The sequence below is a fragment of the Physeter macrocephalus genome, chromosome 2 (assembly GCF_002837175.3).
Source record: "Physeter macrocephalus isolate SW-GA chromosome 2, ASM283717v5, whole genome shotgun sequence".
Lineage (NCBI taxonomy): Eukaryota > Metazoa > Chordata > Mammalia > Artiodactyla > Physeteridae > Physeter > Physeter macrocephalus.
In genome coordinates this window covers 64,422,418-64,449,922 of record NC_041215.1, presented here as the reverse complement: position 1 = coordinate 64,449,922, position 27,505 = coordinate 64,422,418, and the positions used below count along the sequence as shown (strand labels likewise).

Sequence of the window (27,505 nt, the reverse complement as noted above, 5' to 3'; positions counted from 1 at the left end):
CATTCCCCGCATTATGCTTAATATCTCTTGGATCTCATATCCTGCCACTTCCCCCATCACTCCTCCTGCTCCAGCCATCACAGCCTACTTCTTCCTCCTCGAACACCCTAGCACATGCCCCCTTAGCCTTTTGCACTGGCTGTTCCTTCTGCCTGGAAGAGTCCTCCCAGATGTCTGTATAACTCACTCTCTCACTCCATTCAGGGTCACGCTCAAATGTCATCAAAGAGAATGTCTATCCTTGACTACCAAACTTAAAATAGCATCCTCCTTCCTTGTCACTCTGTCCATTTACCCTACTTTATTTTTTTCTTGGCATTTATTGTTCCTCTGACATCTCTTTATTTATTCATTGACTGTCTTCTCTTTCTCTTCTAGAATGTAAGCCCTGTAAAAAGGGGGGATTTGTCCATTTTCTTCATTGTTTTATCTCCAGTGCCTGACACAAGGCACTCAATAAATATTGTGTGAGTGAGTGAATTTAATGAATGAGCAGAATACAACTGTACTTTGATGTTGAGATATAGAGGAAAATATGCCAAGCGAGGAGGCCCTAACAAGATGGATGACCTTGGGCAAGATACGTAGGCTCTGCAGGATTTTCCCTCACCAATTGTAAAATGAGGTGTTTGAATTAAATGATTGCTAAAATCACCTCAGCTCTAAGAAGTCATGATTGAATGACTCTGAGGTTTGATTACTTTTCACTTTTCACTCTCCCTGACACTTCAGGCTTTGAAATACAACATCCTCAGTATATATATACTCCCTTTTTAATGAATAGTGAAAAGAGAGAAATTAAACAAGATTACAGACAAATTCATTTTAGCAATATCAACATATGACACGATCATTATGTAATACTTCAATGCCCAGACTGAAAATAGACCTTACTCCTAAAGAAGACATAACAGTTATTTTTAAATCCACCTGGCATTTCAATTAAGAGGGAGATAACTAATGTGTTTACCCCAGAATACTTTCTTGGCTCATCATGCTCTAAGGACATAAGACTACATCGCGGCAGAAAATAGCTATTGCCAATTCGAGTAGGCAGCTCTGCTATGGAAAAAATGCTCACATAAGTGACCAAAGTGAAATCACCTAAAAGATTCATTTTATTTACTTACACATATAGACATCACCTACTTCCAAACTTATAATAAAGGCACTAACGTTATTGTGCTAGATGTCTACCCGTTGGGGCGTATATACTCTCCATCCTGCTCTGTGTCCCAGGGAGTTGTCCTATAGAAGGCTCCCTTGCCCTCTGGCTTCTGGTTGGGTTCAGTCAAAGTGGAACACTAGAGATGAGGATGAGGGAGGAGAGAGAGGTTGGGAGAGCTGCTCCCCCAGCTCCTGGCTCTGCAGAGTTGTGTTGACTAGCTGTGTCTTCCACCAAAGGTCTCAGCCCCTGTCAGGTGGCCCTCCCCACGCAGCCTTCTCTGGCTCTGGGTAAAGCAGCATGGCTACTACATGATCTCTTGTGATTGCCCTGCATTCTAACCTTCTTTGTCATTGTCCCCTTATTACATTCTTCTGGATTTAACCTAATTTTGAGAGTGCCATCTGTTTCCTATTAGGAATCATTAAAATAGAAAATTAGTAAGAGAATAAGAGACAAAAAACTAAGAGGGTGGGAATATAGTTATGTCAGCAAACCAAGACTAAAAAGGGGTGCTGTAATTGAACATGGTTAAAGTTAAAAGGAAGCATTTAGCTCTTATTTGCTAATAATAGACAACATCTAGCACATCAGGAGCTGGCAGGGGGAGGGAGGCAAACCACCCAGAAGAAAGCATTTTCAATAGAAGTTTTACTGAGTCTAAATCAACCCTTATATGATATTGTGTTAACCTTTATAAGGCCTATGGCATAAAATTAAATCATAGTTCTGTGAAACTTTTCTATAGTAAGTGAAAGTAATGCTTCATGCAAGGTGATAAAAAGTGAAAATGTTATATACAAGGATATACAGTATTTTTGTCATTTAATTTGATATGGGAATAGAGTTTAAAAACTTCCAGAATGAATAAGAGTCATGTCCCTTAGATATTCCTTCTAAATTTTGATTTTTTGGGGCCAAACTTTTAAAACATCCTTTTGTAATTATAAAGTCTTTTATGTCCATTGTAAATAGTTTGGAAAATACAGTCAAGCACACAAAATACAATAAATATCACCCGAAATCCTAAACCACTAGCAAAAGATTAATAACAATGTTCATATATTCTTTTCTCTATATACACAAAGATTTTAATTTAACTAGATAATACTGCATATATTATTTTTAACCTGATTTTTTTCATCTATCAATATATCTTGCATATGTTCCTCTGTATTCCTACCACAATTTTTGGTGTTTGCATAGTGTTTCATTATGTGAATAATTGCATTTAACCAATTTCTTATTTGGTGGTGTTACATTATTTCCAATTTTTTTACCCTTTTAAGGCTGTAATGAACATACCTGTATATAAATCTTTGTATAGGTGCCTGCATATTAATTCTTAAACTTTATTTGTTTTTTTTTTTTTTTTTTTTCGGTATGCGGGCCTCTCACCGTTGTGGCCTCTTCCATTGCGGAGCACAGGCCCCGGACGCACAGGCTCAGCGGCCATGGCTCACGGGTCCAGCCGCTCCGCGGCATGTGGGATCTTCCCAGACCGGGGCACGAACCCGTGTCCCCTGCATCGGCAGGCGGACTCTCAACCACTGTGCCACCAGGGAAGCCCTAAACTTTATTTATTAATTCTGAAGGCTTTTGCTAGTTATTTCCCTATTTATTCTTCAGAAAGAGTATGACAATTTACCCTCTTACTGTAGGTAGATGTGCTTGTTTATCAGATTAGAGATTGGTGGCAAAAAAGTTCAAGTTTAGGACAATGAAAGTAAGTAGCTGAAATACAAATAGTCTGAAATGTGGACTGAAAGGAGATCCATTAAATTCAAATAACCATGCAGGATGGTGGAAAAACTGACTTTCTATTTTTAAAAACCAAAGAACTAGCTTTGATTTCTTACCCACGTAGAGAGTTTTCCCATCTTTTCATAAAGAATGCCCTGCAAAATAATTATTTTGGAGCCAAATTTTTTGCTCAGAAGCTTCAGCACATCCTGGATTGAAGCCCACAGAGATCTCTATACCACAAAGTATAGAAGAGATAATGTTGGCTGAAAGGTTCTGAGGATGGAAGTGACCAAGTGTCCACCTTTAGCCCAAAAAACCTTGAATCTGGCTTCCATGGACAATTTGACTTAGAGAAGTACCACGCCCTTGTGCTCTTTTGGGATTAAATGTACCTCTACACCCCACATGACTGAATGAATTGGTTCACTGTGGTCTGTCATTATTTTCTATCTGGATACTTTATTAATAGTTTTGGATTTATATGAATTGATATAAGAAAAGTACTGTGTGCAGTGTTGCCTTTCCATATTCTTTGCCACTAGAGTAGTTTATCTTGTACCTCTCATCTGCAAGGTGCAATATACTGGATACAAGTAAATATTACAGTATAAGGCATGTTCCTTACCTTTCAGAAGTTCACACAAGTGTGTGAAAGTTTACTTGGCAAAATACAGATGATTGTCAAATAGATCGCATAGAAATTAAGAGTCAGACTTCGGTTGGTGGTGACTTTATGTGATACAGGCTCATCTACATGAAACACGTGGGAAAAATTTAAAGTAAAAGAATGACTCTTTTTAATGAAGAGGCCCTTCTGTGTTTTCATGCAGAGCAACAACACTTTTTCTGTGGGTGGATATTCCAGGCCAAAAGTAGAAAAGGCGTGAGATGCGAGGAATTAGCTAAGTAAATGAGAATCTAGAGAATGGAATAAAAATCGCTCCGCCTCAGTGGTTTATGAGGAAAGCAACTGGATATTCTGTACTTTATATTTCATGTATTTTGTATATCTGGTTAAGAATTATGACATCCTCCTGAATAAGTCATTAGAGCCTTTGGAATAATGACCTAGGAGCAAGGTACAGAAGATTGCTTGAAATCAGAGACCAAACTGTCTTCCTACTCTAATGCTTTAGTCCTAACTTTCTGGTTTCTATGTGTAAACAAGAAATTCTTCTTCCATGCAATTATAATTTTTGGACTGAAGGAATGAAAATAATTGAATTGTTATATAATATTAGTCCAAGTTTTTTAAAATTAAACTCTGATATACTCTTAATACCATAAATGTCATGTTTACTAGTGGAGTTTTTACTGGAGACAAATTGTTTGGAAGATTACAAAAGTAAGGTGGGATATAAAAATGATCTTAAACCCTCTGAAAAGATAGCACAGCATTACTTTGGCTCATAAATCTATATAGAGAATAGTTTCTTCAGTTTGTTTATACTTTTATTGGCTTAACTCTACCAAAATGAACAAAATGTGGGACTACGAAAGAGGACTATCCAGTACAAATCAGAGATAACAAGAGGAGATGGGGGATAATGAGGGCCCATTTTGGTTTTCAGAAAAGTAAGCTTTTTCTAGAAACCTTATCTGCAAGTCTAGAAGAGACAAGCTTTAAATTCATCTCTTACCCGATGCGCTAACTTTCTGGTTCCTCTATGGTTGGAAAGTTACAAGGATCACTCAAAAAATCTAAACAGTAGTGTGTTTAAAATCTGTGTCTCAACAAATGTTACAAAAGGCTAGTTAAATACTCTTAACCTTAACTTTAGTTTGAACCTTGCAAAGCCAATGTTTCATGACACACACTTCCTGCTCTTATTAATTGATGGAAAGTGAATGGAACTGTCCTTAGGGAAATGTTTAGTTCAGACTTTACCATCCTGCAAATAAAACTTCTGGCCTGGTTCCCATCCATAACTTTGTTATTCTCAGACCAGAGACCAGAAAGTGCTCCCACTCACCTAATAATGATCACTTAAGCCCTTCTATGTGTTATTTACAATACAACATGCTAGGGATACAAAGATGAATAATGCAGATCAATATGGAAAGTGTTATGCTAAGGATACATAAATAGTGCCTTAGAAGGTACACCTAGTTATGTCTGAGGGAGAGGGGGAAGGAGGAAGGCTGAGAAAGCAATGCTACAATTGAGTCTTAAATGATGGACAGGAGGGATTTAGCAGGCAACAAGGCAGGGAAGAGCATGCCAGGCATGTAGTAAATGCCCAAATATATCAGTAACAATCCAGTATTAGACCCTCCTGAAAAAGAATCAAGGAATACAAGGCAGAACAAAGAAGGGAGGGTAATAAATCTTAATTAAAGATCACTGGTGTGCCAAGGATTGAACGAACATTTTCTTTTTTTTTTCAAAATATTTTTGCAATTATTATTATTTTTTAATGAAAAGATGGGGTTGGAGCTAGGACCTCTCTCTCTCTCTTTTTTTTTTTTACTATTTATTTATTTATTTGGCTGCGTCAGGTCTTAGTTGCGGCACGTGGGATCTTTTGTTGTGGCATGCAGGATCTTTTGATGTGGTGTGCAGGCTTTTTTCACTGTGGCATGCGGGCTCTCTAGTTCTGGCGCAAGGGATTAGTTGCCCTGCAGAATGTGGGATCTTAGTTCCCCGACCAGGGATCGAACCCGCGTCCCCTGCATTGGAAGGAAGATTTTATTTATTTATTTATTATTTTTTAATATTAGGGTTTTTTTAACATCTTTATTGGAGTATAATTGCTTTACAATGGTGTGTTAGTTTCTACCGTATAACAAAGTGAATCAGCTATACATATACATATATCCCCATATCCCCTCCCTCTTGCTTCTCCCTACCACCCCCCCATCCCACCTGTCTGGGTGGACACAAAGCACCGAGCTGATCTCCCTGTGCTATGCGTCTGCTTCCCACTAGCTATCTATTTTACGTTTGGTAGTGTATATATGTCCATACCACTCTCTCACTGAAAGGTAGATTCATAACCATTGGACCACCAGGGAAGTCCTACTAACATTTTCCCTAGAGAGTTCAGAGAAAGATTCAAGAAGATGGCATTTGTTCTGGTCTTAATGGTAGAGTAAAATTAACAGGTGGGGCTTCCCTGGTGGCGCAGTGGTTGAGAGTCCGCCTGCCGATGCAGGGGACGCGGGTTCGTGCCCCGGTCCGGGAGGATCCCTCATGCCGCGGAGCGGCTGGGCGCGTGAGCCATGGCCGCCGAGCCTGCGCGTCCGGAGCCTGTGCTCCGCAACGGGAGAGGCCACAACAGTGAGAGGCCCGCGTACCACAAAAAAAAAAAAAAAAAAAATTAACAGGTAGAGGAGGAAAATGAAGTTATGCTGGTTGAGAAAACTGCAAAAGGCAGATAAACATGAAAGTGCATGATCACCTTTTCTCTTCTATTTACGTTCACACTCTATAGATCTTTTCCAGTCTTGTAGCATCAAATAGCATTTGTAGCATTTTAAGTAGATATCTCCTTAATTTAGACCAGCCCTGCATTCTCCATTGAGCCGCCCATCTGTACCTCCAGATGTTTATTTGGAATCTCTACTTAAGTGTTTTACAGTCACATCAATTGTTTAATGTTTAATACTGAGCTTCCTGACTTTCTTTGCCAAACCTGTTATTCTTCCAATTTCCCATCTCCGTTATTGGTACCATCATCCAACCAGTTGCTCTAGCAAAAACCTAGGAATTATCCTTGATTCCTTTTAGCTTCAACCGCCATGTCTAATCCTTAAATGAGCACTCTGACTCCACTCAAAAGCACATCTCAGATATGAATAATTAATTTCCTGGATCCCAGTGATCATTTTTGCCATATTCTCTTTGGTCTCTGTTTCTCCTTTGCTCCTCTACTATCCATTCTTCACTCAATATAGCCCAAGCTATATTTTAAAAATCTAAGTCACATTATATCACTCTTTGCTTTAAACTCTTCAATATCTTTTTTTGTTTTGTTTCTGGAACTAAATCTTTGCCTAATCATCTAGCCCCCATCCAGCTTGCCAAACTTACCTCCAGTCTTAACTCACACTACCTGCTCCAGCTGTGCTGTTTTCTTCCCAATTCTGAACATGTGCAAGGTTGTTCCCACTCAATACTGTTGCACCTAAAGCTCGCATTTCCTGCAGTGATCTCCCTCATCTCTTTCCATGGTTGTCTCACTCTCATCTTTCAAATTTTAATCCAAATGTCATTTAAAAATATGCCTTCTAATGGTTCTACACAGATTTTTCTAAATCATCACCATACTTATTTCCTTCTTAGAATTGAACATGTAATATTCTTTTCATTCATTTACTTGTTTATTTTCTCTCTTTCCGAAACTCCCAGCTCCATGAGGCAAAGGCCTAATTTTTCTTTAATCATCATATCCCAAGTACATAGCACAGTATCTGGCTTAAAGCAGATGCTCAATAAGTATTTTTTGAACGAATGAATGCCAAAGTCAGTAGTTTCTTAAGACTGTAAATAAGGGTTTGTAGAATCAAATACAGAGACATTACATAAAATAAGGATTGAATTTGCTTTGATCATTGGGAAGTCACTGGCAAGAGTAGTGAATTGGGGTGGAGGCAGAGGTAGGAATGTCATGGTGAGGACTAAAATAAGAGATGTGAAATTGGAGAAGAATAGGTATCATTGACTGAAAGGGAACAATGAAGGGTGTGGTGCTACAGTCTTGGGGGTCTAAAGAAAGTCCTTTAAAATTTTTGTTAATGGGTGAGATTTGTGTAGATTTTCATGTGAGGAGAAGGGAGCAGCAAAGACCAAGAGGTTGAAGTTACTGGGGAAAGAAGGCTAGGTGGTGGAGTAAGGTTATGGAGATGGAATTGGGGAATAGGTTCTGGAGCCCAGGTGAGGGTTGCCTTGGAAAGAAGGAAGGACAGCACTTCCTCTGAGGAGCAGGACATCAAGGAAGGAATCTTTTAGGGTCTGTGTTTCCTCTGATAAAACCGAAGAAATAGAGGTAGGTATGGAGTTTAATATAGTGAATGGGTTTTGAAATACCACCGTGAGCAATCGAGAGGCACTGGCCAGGAATTCATAAAAGGAATGCTGATTGTCAATAAAGATTCAGCTGAAACCATCAATTTGGTACAGTTGCTGTTGGAAGTCCCAGGATAATAAATCACAGTTTCTGCAGTCTAGTGGGAGAGAGGAGCAAGGATACTAATTAGCAAAGCCTTGTGGTGAGGGCTATACTAGAGGAATAAAATTATACGGCCGGAACACAAAAGATGATGGGGAAGGGCTCGTAGGTTCTGGTCATAAGATGGATGGCTATAATTGAAGCTTTTGGAATTGGAGCTGTTCTGCATGGTGGTAGAATCCCGGAGGAGGAGGTAGCTCACTGGAATAGAGGAAGTCATGGGACTCTGAGGTGGCAAGTCAGGGGGGCTTCAGACTGAAGTTGCGTAGGAAGGTAGAAGGAGTTGTTCTGGACAACAAATCCTGTGTGGCTGTGACTCACGTACCTGAATTCTCAATGAATATTTTAGAATGACCTGGAAGTCCACACATGCCAGTGATAAGGACATGTAGAGGGTGATATAGCCAGATGTTGTAAACATCAAAGGAAGAAGGCATTGTACATGAAAGGGACAGCATCAGTGTCTCAAAGTAGCCATTAACAAGGAAGAAAATGCCCGAATCATTCCCCAGCTTCCTGGCACATGGGACCTCAGAAGAAAAGCATCCTTCACTCAGGAGAATTTCAGTCAAAACCATAAAGAGAGGGAAAGAGAGAGAGAGAGAGAGAGAGAGAGAGAGAGAGAGAGAGACTCTGATTCTCTTGCTACAGCAATGGCTGAGGATACCAGAGTCAAAGATGGAAATAATTGGTCCTGAGATGCCAAGAAGCCTCAGGTGTGATACACTTCTAGGCCCTGCACAGGACACTGCACCGGATGGTGTCAGTGATCTGAGGACACCAGCAACCTGGGGTTGGTCTGCTTGTTGTCAAGGGACTGTCAGCAGAAGGACCACTGACTTCCCGCCAAGGCCAGTGCTGGGGGTAAGCAGCACCATTGGTCTGTCAGGACCCAGAGAAAATGCCCTTTAATCCAATATCTGTTCTTTTGAAGTATCTTCTTTTTCCCTCTGATTATGAAAGAAATATATATTCATTGCCCAAAATAAGGTAACACAGAAAAATACAAAGAATAAAATAAAGATCACTTATAAACCCAGAGGGAGATAATATAATGGTTGTTAACATTTCCATATCTGGCACTAATAGAATGCCTTGGCATTTATCACTTAGGACTCTGAAATATCAGTCAGTGTTTCCTTTTTCTCCCTTTCCTACTCTTTCTTTCACTTTCCATCTTGGTGTGCTACCTTTCTAGTTTCGCCTCTGTTCTCCCTAGATTCCGATCTCCATCATCTCTGGAGTAGAATCATTTTACCTTGGAGCCATCAGTAACTCATTAAGCATTGAATGGATGTCACTGGTGTGACTGCTTGTGTTGCAAGCCCTGCGGCAGAGTTGCTATGGCTGTGGCCATGGTACTGGGATGCCTCTTTTGGTTCTCCCAGGTGTCAGAGCCCATGTTGCTGGGCAAGTCTGGAAACCACTTGGCTTTTCATATTCATTTCTCAAAAGAGAAAATGCCACCTGGGGGATGAGGCTAACCCATACTCTACCAAAGCCCCTCTGCTGGTAGTCACTCACTGCCATTCACCATTAAGGTACTGTCTTTTACCAGCAAGAATCCACTCTCTTGACCCAGATACAACATGGCAGGCCAGAGCGGTTGAATGGTCCTCTGTCAATTAAACGTAAACTTCAACTGCCCCATCACTAGGGGAATAATTGTTTTAGCCCCCTAAAAATAGCTTATGTGTGCTTCAGGTTTTCTTATTCTGCCTCCATTCCCAGAAAAAGGAAGTAAAACATGCCTAGTGAGAACAATGCTTTCACCTTTTTGAGCCTGATAAATCTGTCCTTCATGTTACCACATGAGTCAGAACTACTATTTATCACAACCCTGCTAATTTTTTCTTTTCCTCCTTCCTCCCACCCATCTCCTGCCACTTCCCCAGAAGCATAAAACTTTCAACATTCTGCTGTCCATTAGCATAAATAAACTCGTGCTTTTAAAGTAAAAATAGGTTTAATGCTATATTTGTTAAAGACTACATTACCATAAGAGGATAAAAATATTCTTGAGTAACAGGTAGATCATATACTTTAGAGACAATAACATGCTGTTATTGTGGTTCCCTGAAAGCCAATTATTTTAGCCATAGATTAAAACCTTAGGTCTCAGCACAAGTTACATTTCCACTTCAGAAACTGTTAAAACATGCAGTTTCTCAGGACATGTATTTTTGTGTTTTAACTTATTTTTTCTGTTGCCAATACACTGTAGGCAGATCTAAGAGATAAAAAAGATGAAGGGTCATTTAAATTCAATATTTGCTATATGAAACAATGGATAATGTTGTTGTAACTTTGTTCCTTGTTTTTAACATACCTGTTGTTAATTTAAATTTTATGTGATATTTATGCAATAGATAAGAAAATACTGGGCTAAAAAAGAGCAGAAATGGCAAGAAATGGAAATGAGAGATCTTCAGCATCTGGAAGAATTGAAGAAATTAATGGCTGAACAGTCAGTAAAAGACAGAGAAAGGTAAAAGAAAATATTTAAATTGCGTGGTAATGGAATTCTTCTGTAATGTGTTAGGTGAATGGAGTCTTCCGTAATGTGTTAGGATAAATAATATCAGAGGGAGCATTTTTCTATACTTAATGTGTCCTTACAATATTTATATTCATAAATGAATAAAATGATACTTATAATGTATTTTAAACTCTCATATTCATACATGAATCTCTAGTTTTCCATTTTGTTCCTTAGAGAGCTTCCTAGTTAAAATCCTCACAGAGGATTTCATAGTATTTGATTGCCCACTGTGTGTGTGAAATAATACTGGCTGCTGCTGTGACTTAATATTTTGACCCAGAAGGAGGAAACCATTATTCAGATAAAAAGTCATTTACTACGACTGAGGCTGAGGAAGGCAGTATGCAATTATTCTGTGCTCTGTGGTATTCATTCTAGTATACTTAAGATGTACCCAACGGTATAGGAAAAACCTGAATTCTCTAGAATAATGCAATTTTAGTGCTGGAAAGGACATTTGAGATCAACTAATCCAGTTTCCTCATTTTATGAATGAGTGCACTGAAAAATTAAAATTATTTTTCTCAAGGTTACTACATCAATCAGGGTCAGTGAGACAGAGACAACATGGTAATTAGGATAGGGAAAGTTTAAGATAAAGAATTATTAATTCTAACAAAAAAAATCTCTGTTATATAAAGGGATAAAGAACTTTAAAGAATGCCCGAGGGCTGAAGGAGGATTCTCATGGAAGGAGCAAATTTGGAGTGGGGCCCCCCTCTCCGTGGTTGGGATTCAGACCTCATTGTAGAAGGTGTGGTTGTGGCCCGCTGCATGGTGGAGAGGTTCTTGGATGGGCTCATCCAGAACTTGTTCCTAGTCACGGGGCAAGCAGGCAACACCCTACCTGTGTGCAGGAGACCGAAGCTGGAAGTCAAGCTTTGCGATGCTTATGCCTGCAAGACTCAGTGGGAACCTGGCCATGGGAGTACCTCTGAAATTTGATGGGAAACTGGCCACGGGGTGCAGCTGAACTCCACAAACACCATGAGGTGTCCCCCACACATGCTGCTGGTAGCCACGAAGCAGGAACAAGGAGTAAACACTGGAACTAGGAAGGAAAGCCCCTTCCTTCTTCAGCATCCCTCCTGTACCCTTTTCTGACATGGCTAAGCATTGTACCAGCTGCAGAGAAGAAGTAGTTACAGGGTCCATCACTATTTTCATAGAGCAGACAATGAAGGGAGATTTGGAGCTGAGAGACAATAAAGTGGTAACTGGCATAGTTATCTAGTTCAGCTAGCTCCTGAGTAGATTTTCACAAAAGATAAATTAAAAATAGATCTTACATTTCATAACATAAATCACAACAAGTTTTCTTTACAGTTTGTCAGTGTAAAAAAAAATTGAACGGAACTCTTTATACTTTCTGCTCAATTTCACTGTGAACCTAAAACTGCTCTAAAAAATGAAGTCTACTAAACTAATAAAAATTGCATTTTAGACTTATCATAACTTAGGATGACATAACTATTTTACACAACAAAGTTCACTTATATCTAGGAAGCTTCCTCTGTGACCCATGGGAATTATGTCAAACTCCAGTGACCAAGCTTGCAGAGTGAATCTGTGGTTCCACACAGATGCCATGCAGTTCCCAACAACTTTCTGGATAAAATTCACATGATTTTCCAGGTATCTCAGGATTTATAATTGAGTTTAATCTATTATGAAGAAAGCCAAGAATATAGCAAAGTTAGGGCTCAAGGCTAAGAGATGAAACAACCAGTGAGAAATCAGTTAAACAAGCCCAAACCAAGATATAGGAGGATACCAGAAGGCAGGCCAGGCCATGGGTCACACAGAAACAAGCAGCTAAATACTAAAGGCAAGGCAAATGTGGAGGTCAAAAGGCTGGTTGGATAGTCTGAAACTACGCTGGGGAAACAAAAGAGAGCCACAGGAATTAAAGGGGTAGGTAAAAATGAACAGATGTGAAGTCCCAGCATCTAGGAGACATGCTTCTAGTAAAATCTGCCCTCATAGCCAGGAAGTTTCTTTGATTTCAGAGCCATTTCAGTTGTGTGTTTCTTGTCCCAATAATTATCAAGCTGACTCAGCCTCTACGAGGCTCTGTTTTGTCCTTTGTAAAATTGAAGTGGATAACTTTTGAGGGCTAAGTGAGCTATCAACTTTTAAGGGTTTATGATCTGTGTATTCAACTCATATGAAATGTTGTAGATTCAGATAATTATGAATCCAACGCTTTCATGCCAGTGAGAAACCAGTGAGGAAGGCCATTAAAATATCCAGATAATATATCAGAAAATAATTCTCAGAAAATTTTGGATGATATTATAGATAAAAGGACAGTCCTCATTTTGTGATTTAGAGAGATGGAATTTAACATGCAAAAATGCTGATAGCTTTTGCTTCTGACAAGAACCAGAAGTTGTGTTTGTTTGTAACCATTCTGATGCTAAGAAATGTGGTTGATTGGTTAAAACGTTTTTTTCTACTACTGAAATACAATTCACAAATCTCATGTTTGATATTTTAGCTGTAGGCACATTTTTCACATGTCAGAATAAGAAGGCTTGAAGCAATTTCCAGATCTGTTAAAAACCAACATACACATAGCCTTGAGGGTTTGAAAAGTTCTGTTATTTATTTCCTTTTTCTATTTTCTAATTCTAAGATTAAGTGTCTTGAAAACAATACTCGTAAATTAGCACATACATCAGGTTGAATCATAAGGAAATTCCATTGTTGTGGGTCAACAAATGGTTAAGTATTGGCAATCTTATGAAATTCAACATAATAAAGACATATAGCAATTCCTTTTATTTATTAATTAGATTTCCCATTTCAATCTATTACAAGCTGTCTTTTGCCCTCATCACTTTTTTTTAGATGGTTAATTAATTAATTTATTTATTTATTTATTTTTGGCTGCGTTGGGTCTTCGTTGCTGTGCGCAGGCTTTCTCTAGTGGCGGTGGCTTCTCTTGTTGTGGAGCACGGGCTCTAGGAGCGCGGGCTTCAGTAGTTGTGGCATGTGGGCTCAGTAGTTGTGGCTCATGAGCCCTAGACTGCAGGCTCAGTAGTTGTGGTGCACGGGCTTAGTTGCTCCGTGGCATGTGGGATCTTCCCGGACCAGGGCTCGAACCCATGTCGCCTGCATTGGGAGGCAGATTCTTAACCACTGCACCACCAGGGAAGTCCCAACCCTCATCACTTTTTAAAAATTGTTTTTGCCAAAATTTCCACTAGCCTCCTAATGCCCCATTTTCCTTTCTCAACATGCCAAAGAGGTTGAGGCTGAAGACTCTAGAATCAGGTTGTGAACATTAGAATCCTGTCTCTGTCCTTTATAGCTGTGTGACCTTTGGATAAGTTATTTCAGTTTTCTGTGCTTCAGTTTCTTTATCTGTAAAATGAAGACATAAATAATATCTACGTCATAGGATTGTTACAAGGAGTAAGTGAGATGTTAAATAGAACACACTGACAGCAGGAACATAGTGAATACTCATTAAATATAACGATTACTATCAATTGACTTTTTAAAACATGAGACACCATCTAACATAATTTGTTTTCAAAATATTTAAGTATTTAAAATATTTTAAATAAAACATGTAAGAATGAGGACACTCATAAAAAATAAAATGTTGGGAATTCCCTGGTGGCCAAGGGGCTAGGACTTGGTGCTTTCACTGCTGTGGCCCAGGTTCAATCCCTGGTCAGGGAACTAAGATCTCTCAAGCCACGCGGCATAGCCAAATAAATAAAAATAAAATGTTAAGGTTAAGGAAATAGTGCCCCTTGATCACTAGCCTCATGCAATCTCTCCTCTAGAAGTTCTCTCTGTTATCAGTTGTTTAATACATATACATACAAACTATCTATATATACATACATAAAAAAATGAGTTTAAGAACAACAACAAAGACCCAATACATTTTACAATATAATACTATTGTATTCGCTCCAGTTGCCATAACAAAATACCATAGACTGGTGGTTTAAACAGCAGAGATTTATTTTCTCACAGTTCTGGCGGCTAGAAGCCCCAAGATCAAGGTACCAGTATGGTCTGTTTCTGGTAAGAACTCTCTTCCTAGCTTGTAGACAACTGCCTTCTTACTTTTTACCTAGAAGGTGGAAAGAGAGACAGCAAGCTCTCTGGTGTCTCTTCTTATAGAGCACTAATCCCATCATGAGGGCCCCACCCTCATTACCTCATCTAAACCTAATTATTTCCCAAAGGACTCATCTCCAAATACCATTACATCAGGGTTTAGGACTTCAACATATGAATTTTGGAGGAACACAATCAGTTTATAGCAACCATTTGTGTAAAAACAAACAAAAAAACGATTTATGTATGTACAAATTACCTGTTTATTATTAACTACTATTTATTGTTTGCTGATAGCATATAAGGCTTTTGTGCCAATTAGAAAAGGTGCCCCTTTCCAGGGGCAAAGTACATAGATCCCCTACAGGAAGTAGACAAATTAGGAAAAGACAAGACGCCCCTTCTGAACCATGGCACACAGCTTGACAAGCAGAGGCAAAGCTGGACATCATACCCCCTTTTTACTCCTGGTTGAGTATCACTTCTGCAAAGCACAAACTTCAGAATGGGTATCCCTGCAAATAGACCTACCTAATTCTTTAAAAATATTATATATTATCCATGTTTCTTCTAAAGTTTAGCCATCTGGGATTTCTTTTCATAAAAGATTGGAGCAAAATGTCTGACTTTCATATTTTGGTCTAAACTGATAGACAGGTATCACGACACCAATTATTTAATGATTCATCCTTCTGCACTGATTTGAAATGCCACCCTTTGTTATATATTACACTTCTAACTGTGCTTTTATATTCATATGGGCTCTTGATTAGATTAAATAAAAACTGATCTATATTTATATTTCTACATCAGTACCATGCCATTTTAATTATTCTATTTTGCTATCTGATAGTACAGGGTTCACTCATTGTTCTTTTCAAAAATATATTAGTTATTATATCAAATTTCAATGCAAAAAATCAACAGATTTTGAAATTTTGTTAAGGAGAGCTGACATATATGCCAAATTTAATCTCCAATCTAGGATTATCCTCCCAGAGTAGCTCTCCAGTTCAAGTCTTCTCTTAGGTTCTTTAGAAGATTTCATAGTTCCCCCTCCCCCCCTCTGGTGAAGGACTGGAAATTATTTTGGAATAAGTAGAAATGAGTGACCAAGAAGCCGATTATAAATTTTCTTTAGTCGCTATGTGAGAAAAGTGTCTGAACTAAGAAGTGGCAGTGGGAATGCAGAGGTGACAGATGCTTATAAAGTATTTAGATTAGGTAAAATATGGTGATTCATTTCACTAGGGATGGTGTTTGAGGGAAGACAGAGGAAGAAACATGATTCTGAATATTATTGAACTTTTTCTGTACTCTTGGGTTGAAAGCTTTTAGTTATTTTGTTTTCGATCTCTTTTATTTTCTAATAAATTCAATTGGCTATAGGGTTTTTTTGGGGTTTTTTTGTGTGTGTGGTACGCGGGCCTCTCGCTGCTGTGGCCTCTCCCGTTGTCAGCGGCCATGGCTCATGGGCCCAGCCGCTCTGCGGCATGTGGGATCTTCCCGGACCGGGGCACGAACCTGTGTCCCCTGCATCGGCAGGCGGACTCACAACCACTGCGCCACCAGGGAAGCCCGCCCCTATAGGTTTTTATTATCTGTATATCTTTGGCCACTTTCTACAAGGCTTGAAATATGTTTTTATTATTTAATTTCTAAATAGTTTACATTCATTTTTGATGTCCTAACAATAAATTGGTAGATATTGGGGTGCTTGCCAAAGACAAGGTTGATGGTAGATTTCAGGTTCTTCTACTTTTCTATTTTCTGTCTTTTCATAAAAATGTGCAAAAATTCGGCATGATTTATGGGAAGCTACCAACACTGCTACTTTTAATGTATTAAAAAATTCTTTATTGAAGAATAACTCATATATCACAAATTCCCCTCTTTTAAGTGTACAATTAAGTGATTTACACTTATATAAAGTACGTTTATATAATTGTACAACCATCACAATAGTCCAGTTTTAAATCATTTACCTCACCCCCAAAAGATTTTCATACCTATTTGCGTTAAGTCCCAATCCCACTTCCAGCCCCAAATGACCACTGATCTATTTCTTACTCAGTAGATTTGCCTTTTCTAGACATTTTATATAAATGTAATGCATCTGACTTCTTTCCCTTAGCATAATGTTTTTGAGGCTCATCCATATGGTAGCGTGTATCATTCGTTTTTTTCCTTTTTACTGATGAATAATGTTCCACTTCAGCATTACTTTTTAAGTCTGTTTTGCCAAGGCAATATAGTTTCCTTTCTTGTTGGTAAAAGATTAATATTAATGTATGCAGAATGGTTAAAAAAAAGGAAGTTTTAAAATTTATGTTAAGTATGATTTTATAAAAGACGTTAATTTGTACAAAGGTCAAATATTCCCTCACATTATCCCAAATGTATAAAGAATAGTAACCAATTTCAACTTTTTTATCAGTCCCCTTCCTCTTGGGTAGTGAAGAAAATTGGAAACTTTTAAAATTAAAAGTATCTCAGGCTCTTTCATTTCTAAATGGTCTCATTTCAGATTATCTCTGTCTCTTTGGGGGGTAAGGTAGAAACTCTACTGGAGGTCAGACAACCTCCCCCAGTAGAAGGATAGGATGGCTAATCAGCCTGCAGGTTCTGATGCCCCTCAGGGTCCTCATTACCCTCCACAATTTCACCTCATCCCTCCACATCCCCAGGGTACAAGGCAGTGCTATCCAATAAAAATATTATGTGAATCACATATGTAATTTAAAATTTTCTGGTATCTACATTTAAAGATGTAAAAAGTAGCATGTGTAATTGATTTTAATAATACATTTTATTTAACCTGATCTATCCAGAAACATTATTATTTCAATATGCTGTCAACATAAAAATTATTAATGACGTATTTTACATTCTTATTTTCATACGAAATCTTTGAAATCTGCTGTACATTTTACACTTTCAACACATTTCAGTTTGAACTAGTTACACTTCAAGTACAGAATAACCTCATGTGGTTAGTGGATCCATATTGGCCAGTGGAGGTGCACAATAAAGCTTAGTGGCCTCCTGGCAATGGAGGGTTGAGTGACTCATCTACCTGCAGATTCTGACTCCCTTATAGAATTGATATCATATTTTATATAAATTTTCAACCCTGCTTTTCTCATCATCTTGTATCTTTCAAGGTCTTCACTGCCCTTACCAGTTTGTCCTTGGTATTGCTTGTCTTTGGGAATAGGCCTTGGTCCTCAGGTAATCTGCTGGCCACTGAGCCTTAGGATGCTGGTTAATATATATGCTGCTGCTGACTACACACCCTGCCATTGCCTCTGGTCCTGAGGTCCCCTCCTCAGGTCTTGCTAGCCCTGGTTTTCCCAGCACATGGCTTATACTTCCAGCAAAACCTTGCACAAACCATGGGAAACAAATGTTCTCTCATGTAATCTCTAAACACCTCCCCTTCCTACGTCATGCTGGACAGGATGCCATGCTAAACGCAGGACTTCCCTGGGGGGCATTTTTTACCAGGAGAGTGGGAAACTAGCCCCATGATCTTGGACTCTCCCATAGCTATCTCAGTGTTTCTAATAAACCCCCACTAGTTACAGTTGATTCACTAAGTGGTAGAAAGTGATGAAGATGGTATCTGAGAACTTCACCTACTTCTCCTCCACACTAGTGGAATGGCCAAAGGGAAACATGATATCCAGGAGAAATAAAATAGATGAGGTTAATATTTTCAAAATGTTTTCACTTTAATATCTATATTATGATAACAGTTTTTGTTTCCAGGTAATGAAATGAAGGACAGTTTTGATTTTCTTCTTTATATTCCTGCATTTTCCGAAATTTCCACAATGAGCATAAATTTCTGGTAGTAAGAAAAAAGCCCACAGTAGTTTTAAAAATAATAAATAAAACATACTTTTCTATTTTAATTGATTGTTTGGCTGTGGGATTCAAATTGGTGGGCAAAGTAGGAAGTAATGGGAAATGTATAAAAGTGAATATATGAATCCAAATACAAGAGTGCCCTTTTCAGGTAACAGAAATAGCAGTCTTCAAAATAGACATAAGAACATACACTTCTCCTTGGCTTTTTACCACAATGTTTATACCTGGTATTATCTAATTTCGCTGATTCTTCACTCAGAGCCCTTTTCTGGTCTTCCTGCTTCCTTGTCATTTGATCTCCTGATGGCTTTCCCTAGAGCCTTCTTTTCCCACCCACTGATGAAAGCTAAACTTTCTGTCTTCTTTTACATACAGTGGTTCTTTCTTTCTTTCCAGCAGGACTCTGAATGCACAGCCTTCCTCCTGGGGCCTGTTGGGGCCAATGGCACAGCCCTAGTAACTGCGGCGTGTAGCTCTGTAAGCTGTGATGGTTCTGTGATGTTTATGTTTCTTTTGTTTTTGAGTAATTTTAAACATACTTGTATTGTCTCCCAAAACTTTCTTTACCAAGTATTCTTTATGTTAGATACACACAGGGAGGAGTAGAAAGTAAGGACACGTAATGGTCATATCTCATTTTTTGTCTTTCCTTAACATCATTGCTTCTGATTACTATTGAAATTTGCAGAGTAAATGAGCAGAAAGTAGATCACCCTTCCATGCATGGGTTCCCCTAGTCATTAGGACATTTTGTAAATCCTTGTTCAAATGTTCAGTCTCTTACTTTTCTGCAGTTCAGCTCTCTTGCAGCTAATATATACCTTCCTTCTTCTGTATTTGCCAATTATTGTTTCTACAAGGATGGATATAAGTGTGGCCTTTCATAAATAGCCTGCCTTTTCCATTTACCTCCTTCATAATAATTTTAGCATATTAAAAGTGTTTTAAACTATATGCTCTAGAAGGTAATTTTAAAGATTTCTAAAAGCAAATTAACTTGGCTAAGCAGTTCTTCTGGATATCATTTTATAACCAGAAAACTGAAGCTGGGCACAGCCAACAAATAGAAGATACAGGCTCTAAGCACTTCATTGGTCAATGCTAATGTAACGTAAGAACAGGATTTCCATTCTTTGCTACAGTAGAATCACCTGGGAAGCATTCGAAAGTCCTGATGGTCCAGGTCAGGCCCCAGACCAATTAAATCAGAATCCCTGGCAATGGGATTTCTGCCCCAACAGTTTCTGAAAATCCTCAGGAGATTCTGAAGTGCAACAACATTTGAGAGCCAGTGTACTAGAGTTCTTTCCATACTTTCTGAAGTATGGGCCTCAAATCATCTACTGGATTCTTGAGAAGATTCCACTTTTTGTAGAAGTGCTCCTAATTTCTCTTTGCCCAATGCTATACCCTCACTGAAATTGGTTGGGAAGGTCATGTAGGTGAAACTTTAAATTCATGGGGGAGTTTATCAGTTCTAAGAATCCTCTGTAAGGAAAAATCTTGCATTTCTCTCCAAGCAGGAGAGTGTGTGTGTGTGTGTGTGTGTGTGTGTGTGTGTGTGTGTGTGTGTGTATGTGTGTTTGCTTTTTTTTTTTTTCTTTACAGTCCAGGTCTTTTATTTTCTTTACACCCATCATGCCATGAATTCCTTGGGAATGGGCTCCAACAGTTCAGGCTCCTTTCCATTGGTTCTCACGAAGTGTGCTTCTCTGGGTGGAGGCAGGCTGGCACTTCAGTTAAACCCAAGTACCTTTCTCTTTGGCTTCCTTCTTTTTCTGATCATTTTCCTTCACATGTTTCAGGAAGCTATCTCGGCTCTTAGAGTACTTAATATGCTCAATATGCACATTAATTCTCTTGGCAAGAATCTTGCCCTTGTTTGTTTACAATGATACCAACAGCATGCTAGGCAACATTGTAGATTCTTCCAGTTTTGCCATGGTAACATTTGTGGGGCATTCCTTTTTGAACAGTGCCCATTCCCTTGATATCTACAATATCACTGTTCTTGTAGATTCTCGTGTATGTGACCAAAGGAACAACTCCATGTTTTCTAAAAGGCCTAGAGAACGCGTAGCGGGGTGCCCCTCCTGTTTAGCAGTAACAAACACTAGTTTTTAGTTATTGTTTCCGAAAGAAGAGAGTTTTCCTATGTTGTAAAACAAACATTTGAAGTTGAAGATGGAGGTGACCGTTTGGAAGGAAAAAACTAGAGCCAGCTGCCTTCCTAACACTAAATTGGCTTTCTTAATCTAGTGTGTGTTTTTGGGTGCTTGCCAACAGCAGGGAATTGTCAGTTATTGCATTTTCTAAGTAGTAAAACCAGATGTTTCTCTGTATTTTCATCTTTTCTTAACAATATGCAAAATTCAGCATGTTATATTAGAAGACATTAGGACATTTAAAGTGGGTCCACGGTCTAATCTTTGAGATTTTGAAAGAGCATGTTCAGTAAAGTGACTTCAACAGAAACTTTACAAACATTTGTTATGTTTTTGCTTCTCAGCATGAGATTCCCCCGAATTAGTGGGAACGTTCTTGTTCATTAAATCTCTGCCAACCAAATCCCCACTCCAAGTGGTTGTGCCGAATGATGTTGACCAAGGGTCACTGTGAGGCACTAAGCAAACATAGTTCCTAGAAAGACTGCTGTTCTGTTTTTTAAACGATGTCATAAAAGTTTCACAAATTAACATTCGTTTAAAAGACTGCAAGAGACCCCACTGTTAGCCAACATTCTGTCTTATAACCCATAGAGGTAATTTTGTCTAAAGAAAAATAATAATAACATGTAGAACCTGCTCATCAATGTAATATAACTGACTATGGCATGTGTGTATATGTGTGTCTATGTTTTCACATACTGGGGCATTGATACACAGATCATTTGGACATAATCATAGTACTCCTTGAATGGATCTTAGCTGAGCAAGCATGATCAACAGAGGGAGGGTATGGACAGAGCATAATATGTAGTGTCATTTTAATGTGAAAATGAATAAGCAAACTTGTGCCCTGGGCAGACGGAGCACCAGCTGGGCAGGGATGGCTTGGCCGGTTGTCATTCTAAAGGTCTCGGGCGGCGATTTATCTCCTGAGTTACACAAGTCCAGCTTCAGGTCTGTGGCCCTTTCCAAACCACAGGTAATTGGAGAGTGCCTTTTGTATAGTAGTTTGGGCTGCTTTTACTTTAATGTTTACAACGTTGATTTTTGATTTTAGAACTCTTTGCTCATTAAAAAAAAAAGCTACTGGATTTCTACTATATGCCAAGTTGATCTGTCTGTTGCAGTTACTTGTTTAGGACATAAAATGAAATGTCAGCAGGTATGTGTTTGGTAGAGGGCAAGCAATATTCAGAAACCCTTTATAATACATTTTTAATACAAAATGAGCATTACTGCATCCCTTTAGTGCCCACCATTACTTTTTTTCATATGTATATGTCAATGAAATGATCACAGATGCTATAACTCCAAATAGAAGAGCTACGTTCTAGGGTATTTTCAAGATTAAGTTATCTCATATTCTCTTCCCCAGGAACACACACTTTTATCTTGGTCCACAGATATTTGAAAGTTTCTCTTTGGGCATTGGGATGTTTTGAAACTGCATTACCTTTCTCCCATTCAGCATTTATACTAATACGTAGTGGTAGATGATTTGCTGTGTTCTTCTTCTGCAGCAAAGGGATACTGTGTCCTCCAACGCCCCACAGAGTATTTGGAGTAAATACTGAGTGAAGTGGAGCAACCACTTTGTATGGTATTGATGTCTTTATCACCAACCCCTTAGCTAGGGAGTTTTACTAAGCCCTTTCAGGTAATGAAATAACTTTTAGGCATAAACTTTAGGAAGATTTTATAAAGCTGCAGGGCTAGGTAGGCAGAAATTTAGCAGCTATGATGGAAGTATAAAGCCATGGAGTGGGAGGAATGTAATGGCAACTTACACGAAATGCCACCGTTGTGGCAGTTACAATACAGATTTAAGCACTTGATATTTATCTTTGTTTGGAACTACTCCTGCAAAAAAATATATATGTGTACATACAAACAGAGCTATCAGGTGATATTAAACTAATTATTTAGTTAGTGAAAGGAGCATGTTTACAATCAGGGTTGTTTTCTTACTTTATATATTTTAATATGAGTTCTATAAAGTCATATAATTTTAGAGCTGGGAGGAATCTTGGAAAGCATCTAGTCCAGCCCTCTTGTATTAACTAGGGTTCTAGTTTGCAAACAGCAGAAATCATTTCTAGTTGAATTTTGCAGTAGAAAGATTTTGTCGAAAAATATCTGGGTAGCTTACAGAATTACCTACAGAACCAGCTCAGAAAATGGCTGGGAATAACAGAGGCTGGGAAGATTAGAAAGAGTCAAGACAGTAACCCAACTCCCTCTATAGAATCATCCCAGTGAGTCCAACCACTGACTATTAGATGCCCTGCTTGCATCTCCTCCTCTGCTGTCTCTGGACTGTGGACGTCACTGTTAGCAACGTGCCTCTGTTCAGATTCCTGCCCAACTGCCACTAACTGTGGCCTTAACAGAATCTCCACGGGCCTTTCTTCTTTGCATCACTGGCTTCTAAGTGAAGCTTGTGGTGGGCTGAACTCAGGTCAGATGCTCATGCTCTAGCTGCAGAGGAGACTGGGAAAGCAAGTCTCTGGCATCAGCTTACAGTGAGGATTTCTTCAAAAGAGGAAGGGGATGCAGAAGCTGAGAAAAAAAGAAAAAGAAAAAAATGTCTCTTACAGTCATAACTTTAACTGGCAAAATCAACATGTACCCTTCTTTCTATACTTAAACTACCCAATAGTTTCCTTCTACCTAACATTGTGTAATTTTTACCTTTTACAACCCAAAACATGCTTACCTCATTCCTAAAGGGAATCAATTCAAAGTTTCATTTATTATAACATCCAGCCCTAAATTTAATATCTACAGGTGATATCTTTTTGCCCTATCATTCTCTAGTCTATCATGATCCATCTTGATATTCCATGACCTGTGAACTAAATTTTAAAGTTTACTACCAGTAAACATATCTCATGTAAAATTGTAAGGAAAAGAGAGGTGAAGGAAGCAGACAGAAAATTAGTTTAAATAAATATATATATATATATACACATATATTTATACACATTGTATGTATATAGATATGTATGTGTGTGTATGTATATGGCAGATCAAAGATGAATGCCTTCCTTTGGTAAATGGTTAAGATCACAATTCAAATTTATAATTTTTCTTCTCTATTATGTATTACATGTGTCCTTTCCTTTTAGCCAGCATCTTGGTTGTGTGAGATTCTTTACCTAGTGGGTCAACCTATTCTGGCTTGTATAGGGTGACTTTTACCACTGGCCACGTGATACCGGAAAGTATCCTGGGAATTCCTTGGATTCCCTCTACTTCTCCCTGCCTCTATTAAATAATAGCAGTCCTACTTCTCTTTGATAGGTCACTTTTTCCAGCAAGCACTGTAACCTCCTTTTCTACCTGTTTACTTACTGTTATTATAAACCCCCAAAGGCAAATACTTACATCAGCTCCTAATTCAATGTTACTATTGTTGTCATACTGGTGGAAGTATTAGAAGCTAAAATGAACAGAGCCTAGAATCTCAGGGATGGGAATCAGAAATTTTGCAAATGGGTCTTTAGGATTTGTAGTGAAAAGCACCATTCCCACTTGTACTTTTTGGTCCACCTATGTTCATATACTGGCCATGCTGAGAAATAGCACCATATATTGCTCACTACTTCAGAGCAAAACCACCTCCTATAAAATAGCACCCAACCTCACAAAATATTAGTCCCCAGCTCATGATGTATCTGAGTCATCAATAGGCCATTCCTCTGTTTTATAAGGATGGCAGCATATGGGCTGCAGCGTGTTACCTTACATCTTACAGAATGAAGGGAGCTCCTTAGGATGAAGCAACATCCTGTGGGATACTGAGTGCACAGATGGTGCAAACATGGTGTATAAGGAGAGAAAATCCAAATTGTTTTTCTGCCTTTCCCATGATAGAACAGGTGTGATATAATGTACCAGCTAACACCAGCTAATTCCCCAGGTGTGTTATATACCCTTTCAAGGGCTCAGAGTGGCAGTAGCCAGATCAGTCTTCATAAGGGCAAATCCATGTAGTTGAGCAACATGTAGTTACTGTTCGCACCACTGGGGGCATTTTATCATGAGCCCATTGAGCAAGTACCAGGCTTCTGGAGAAGATCGATACACACATAGCACATCATCTCTTCCACCTAATTCTTTTAAATCACCTCCATAAGTTATTTCTACCCAACTCCATCAGGTCCACCCATATAATCTGTCTGAGTCTTCCTGTCACAAACCTTCCAATCATATTCCTTCCATATCCCTAACCAGTTGGCCCAACCATGAACTATTTTCCACAAAATGTTATTTTTTTTCACAAAATGTTATTAATTCATCACTTATTCATTGACTCAAAAAGTATCTATTGAGTGTCTAATATGTGGCAGTCACTAATCCTTTAGCGCAGGTAAAGTGGACATTGAGATGTTCCTCTTAAAATTATGCTCAAATGAAAATTTCCCTTCTTTACCACCTCTCAGGACACCTCAGAGCAGGACTATCCACCAAAGCGGTCTACTTGTGTCTGGTTCATTTTTTTTTCTCCCCCAGTCAGTTTGTCATTGAGAATGTCCCACAGGCCATAGTTGTGGGTTGAGGGAAGGATGTCAGTTGGAAGGAGAGAAAGCCACCTGTTTGGGCAAATTACTTGTGTCTTCAGGTCATGCTGAAGCCCAATGCACTTTTGTTTTATTAGTCTGTGCTGCAAGCCACTCCCAGCTTTATGGCCGGGGGCTCAGATAATACCCAGGTTATTATGAGTAGCTAGTCTCATTGTCATCTGGTGTCTTAAAGTCAAAAGTCCAATTGATACCTATAAAGTAGAGATAAAAAATAATACCTGGTTGTTGAGAGGAATAAATAAGTTGAAACATAGAAGCACTTACTACAATGCCTATTACATTGTACCTGCTTGACTGATGATAGTTATCATAATAATTACCAGGGTCCAATAGTAAGCCAAGAGCTATTTCTCAAAAGGAAAAGCATAACTTGCAAAGAAATCATGAGCATGCCACTGAATCCTGAGGGTTTCTTTGATACAAAAACCTATAAAAGTTTTTGGCAGGCTCTGCAGAACATTCTGGTCATCCAGAATACACCAGTGCACCAGTGAATCCACGGTGTTATAGGGCCAAGTGGCATTGCTGTCTGCACCGTGGCTTAGACCAGCTGGACAGTTTTCTCTTGCTCTGGCCACTGTTCAAAACTGCTAGCTTTTCAGGTCACCCATTAAACTGAATGGAGAGGCATTCCCAAATGCTGACTTTGCTGCCTTCAAAATCCAAAGAGTATTGTCCAACATTGTGATTTTTTTTAAGTGGGAAAGAGTACCATGTGTCTTTCACTATGAACATGAAGTAAGAGGGTCTATACTGAAATCCCTACATTACCACTTCCTGTATCTGTGACCTTTGGAAAGTTGCTTACCTCTCTGAACACTCCCACACGGTTGTTAGCAGAATTAAAGGAAATGACATCTGTAAAGCACTTATATTAAAATACACTTGGTAATGTTAGTTCCTCTCCATACCCTCCTCCTTATCTGTCATGTTTAGCCAGCTGTCTCCTGGCTTTGCCACATGGATGTCTCACTGGCGCTTCAAATTCTCCATGCTGCAGATGGAGCTACTCATCACCCCTTCCACCTGTTCTTCTTCCAGTGTTTCCTCTTCGTAAATGACTCACCCCGCTCGCCCTACTGCCCAGTCAGAAGCCCAGGGGACTCCTCCTTCTCTCACTCCCCACTGCCACCTCTCCCAGCCAAGGGCTTGGTAAATCTCATTAATTCACCTTTTCAATATTGAGCCTCTTTGCCATCCTGATCAGCCTACTATCATCTCTCACTTGAATTAGGGCTACAGCTTCTCCCTACATCAGCCTTGCCTGCTATGCAAACACATCCAGTCACAACATTCTGATGCTGAAAACCCTTCAGTGGTTTGTCTTCACGCTTTGGATAAAGTTCAGATGCCTTAATGTTGCTTACGAAATGAGCCATGGTCAGACTCTGTTTCATCTCTTATCTCCCACTGGACTCTTGCCCAACCCACTACTCTCCAGACTACCACACTCTGTAAGTTCCTGCAGGGCCCCAGGGTTTTTTTTGCCTCCACTGGCTCTTCAGACAGGACTGTTTCTTCTACTGAGAACATTCTTGTGGCTAACTCCTACTTCTTCCTCATGTCTCTTCATGCTCAAATGTGACTTCCTCAGAGAGGTCTTTTCTGGTCCTTAGACAGGGTAGATCTTGATATATATTCTCATGGTGCCTGTTGCAATAAACTATTGCTGGGCTTCCCTGGTGGCACAGTGGTTAAGAATCCACCTGCCAATGCAGGGGACATGGGTTCAAGCCCTGGTCCGAGAAGATCCCACATGCCGTGGAGCAGCTAAGCCCGTGCACCACAACTATTGAGCCTGCGCTCTAGAGCCCGTGAGCCACAACTACGGAAGCCCGTGCACCTAGAGCCCATGCTCCGCAACAAGAGAAGCCACTGCAATGAGAAGCCCACACAACGCAATGAAGAGTAGCCCCTGCTCGCTGCAACTAGAGAAAGCCCCCGTGCAGCAGCAAAGACCCAACGCAGCCAAAAATTTAATTAATTAATTAATTTAAAAAAATAAACTATTGCTGCCTTACAAACCACCCCATAACTTATTGGCATAAAACAACAACAATATTATTATTATTATTATTATTATTATTATACATATGGATCCATTGGCTCAGGAATTTGGACAGGGCCCATAGAGGATGGCTTCATGATGTCTGGAGTCTCAGCTGGGAAGA

The 27,505-nt window shown here is 39.2% G+C and overlaps 1 protein-coding gene across 1 annotated transcript in view; it reads left to right on the top strand.

Moving 5' to 3' along the window:
• CCDC148 (coiled-coil domain containing 148) overlaps positions 1-27,505 on the top strand; it is a 310,928-nt gene that overhangs the window by 219,531 nt on the left and 63,892 nt on the right. Inside the window, exon 12 of the mRNA XM_024122369.2 lies at positions 10,452-10,570. Coding sequence (XP_023978137.1) covers positions 10,452-10,570 — 119 coding nt within the window. The remainder of the gene's footprint in view (positions 1-10,451; positions 10,571-27,505) is intronic.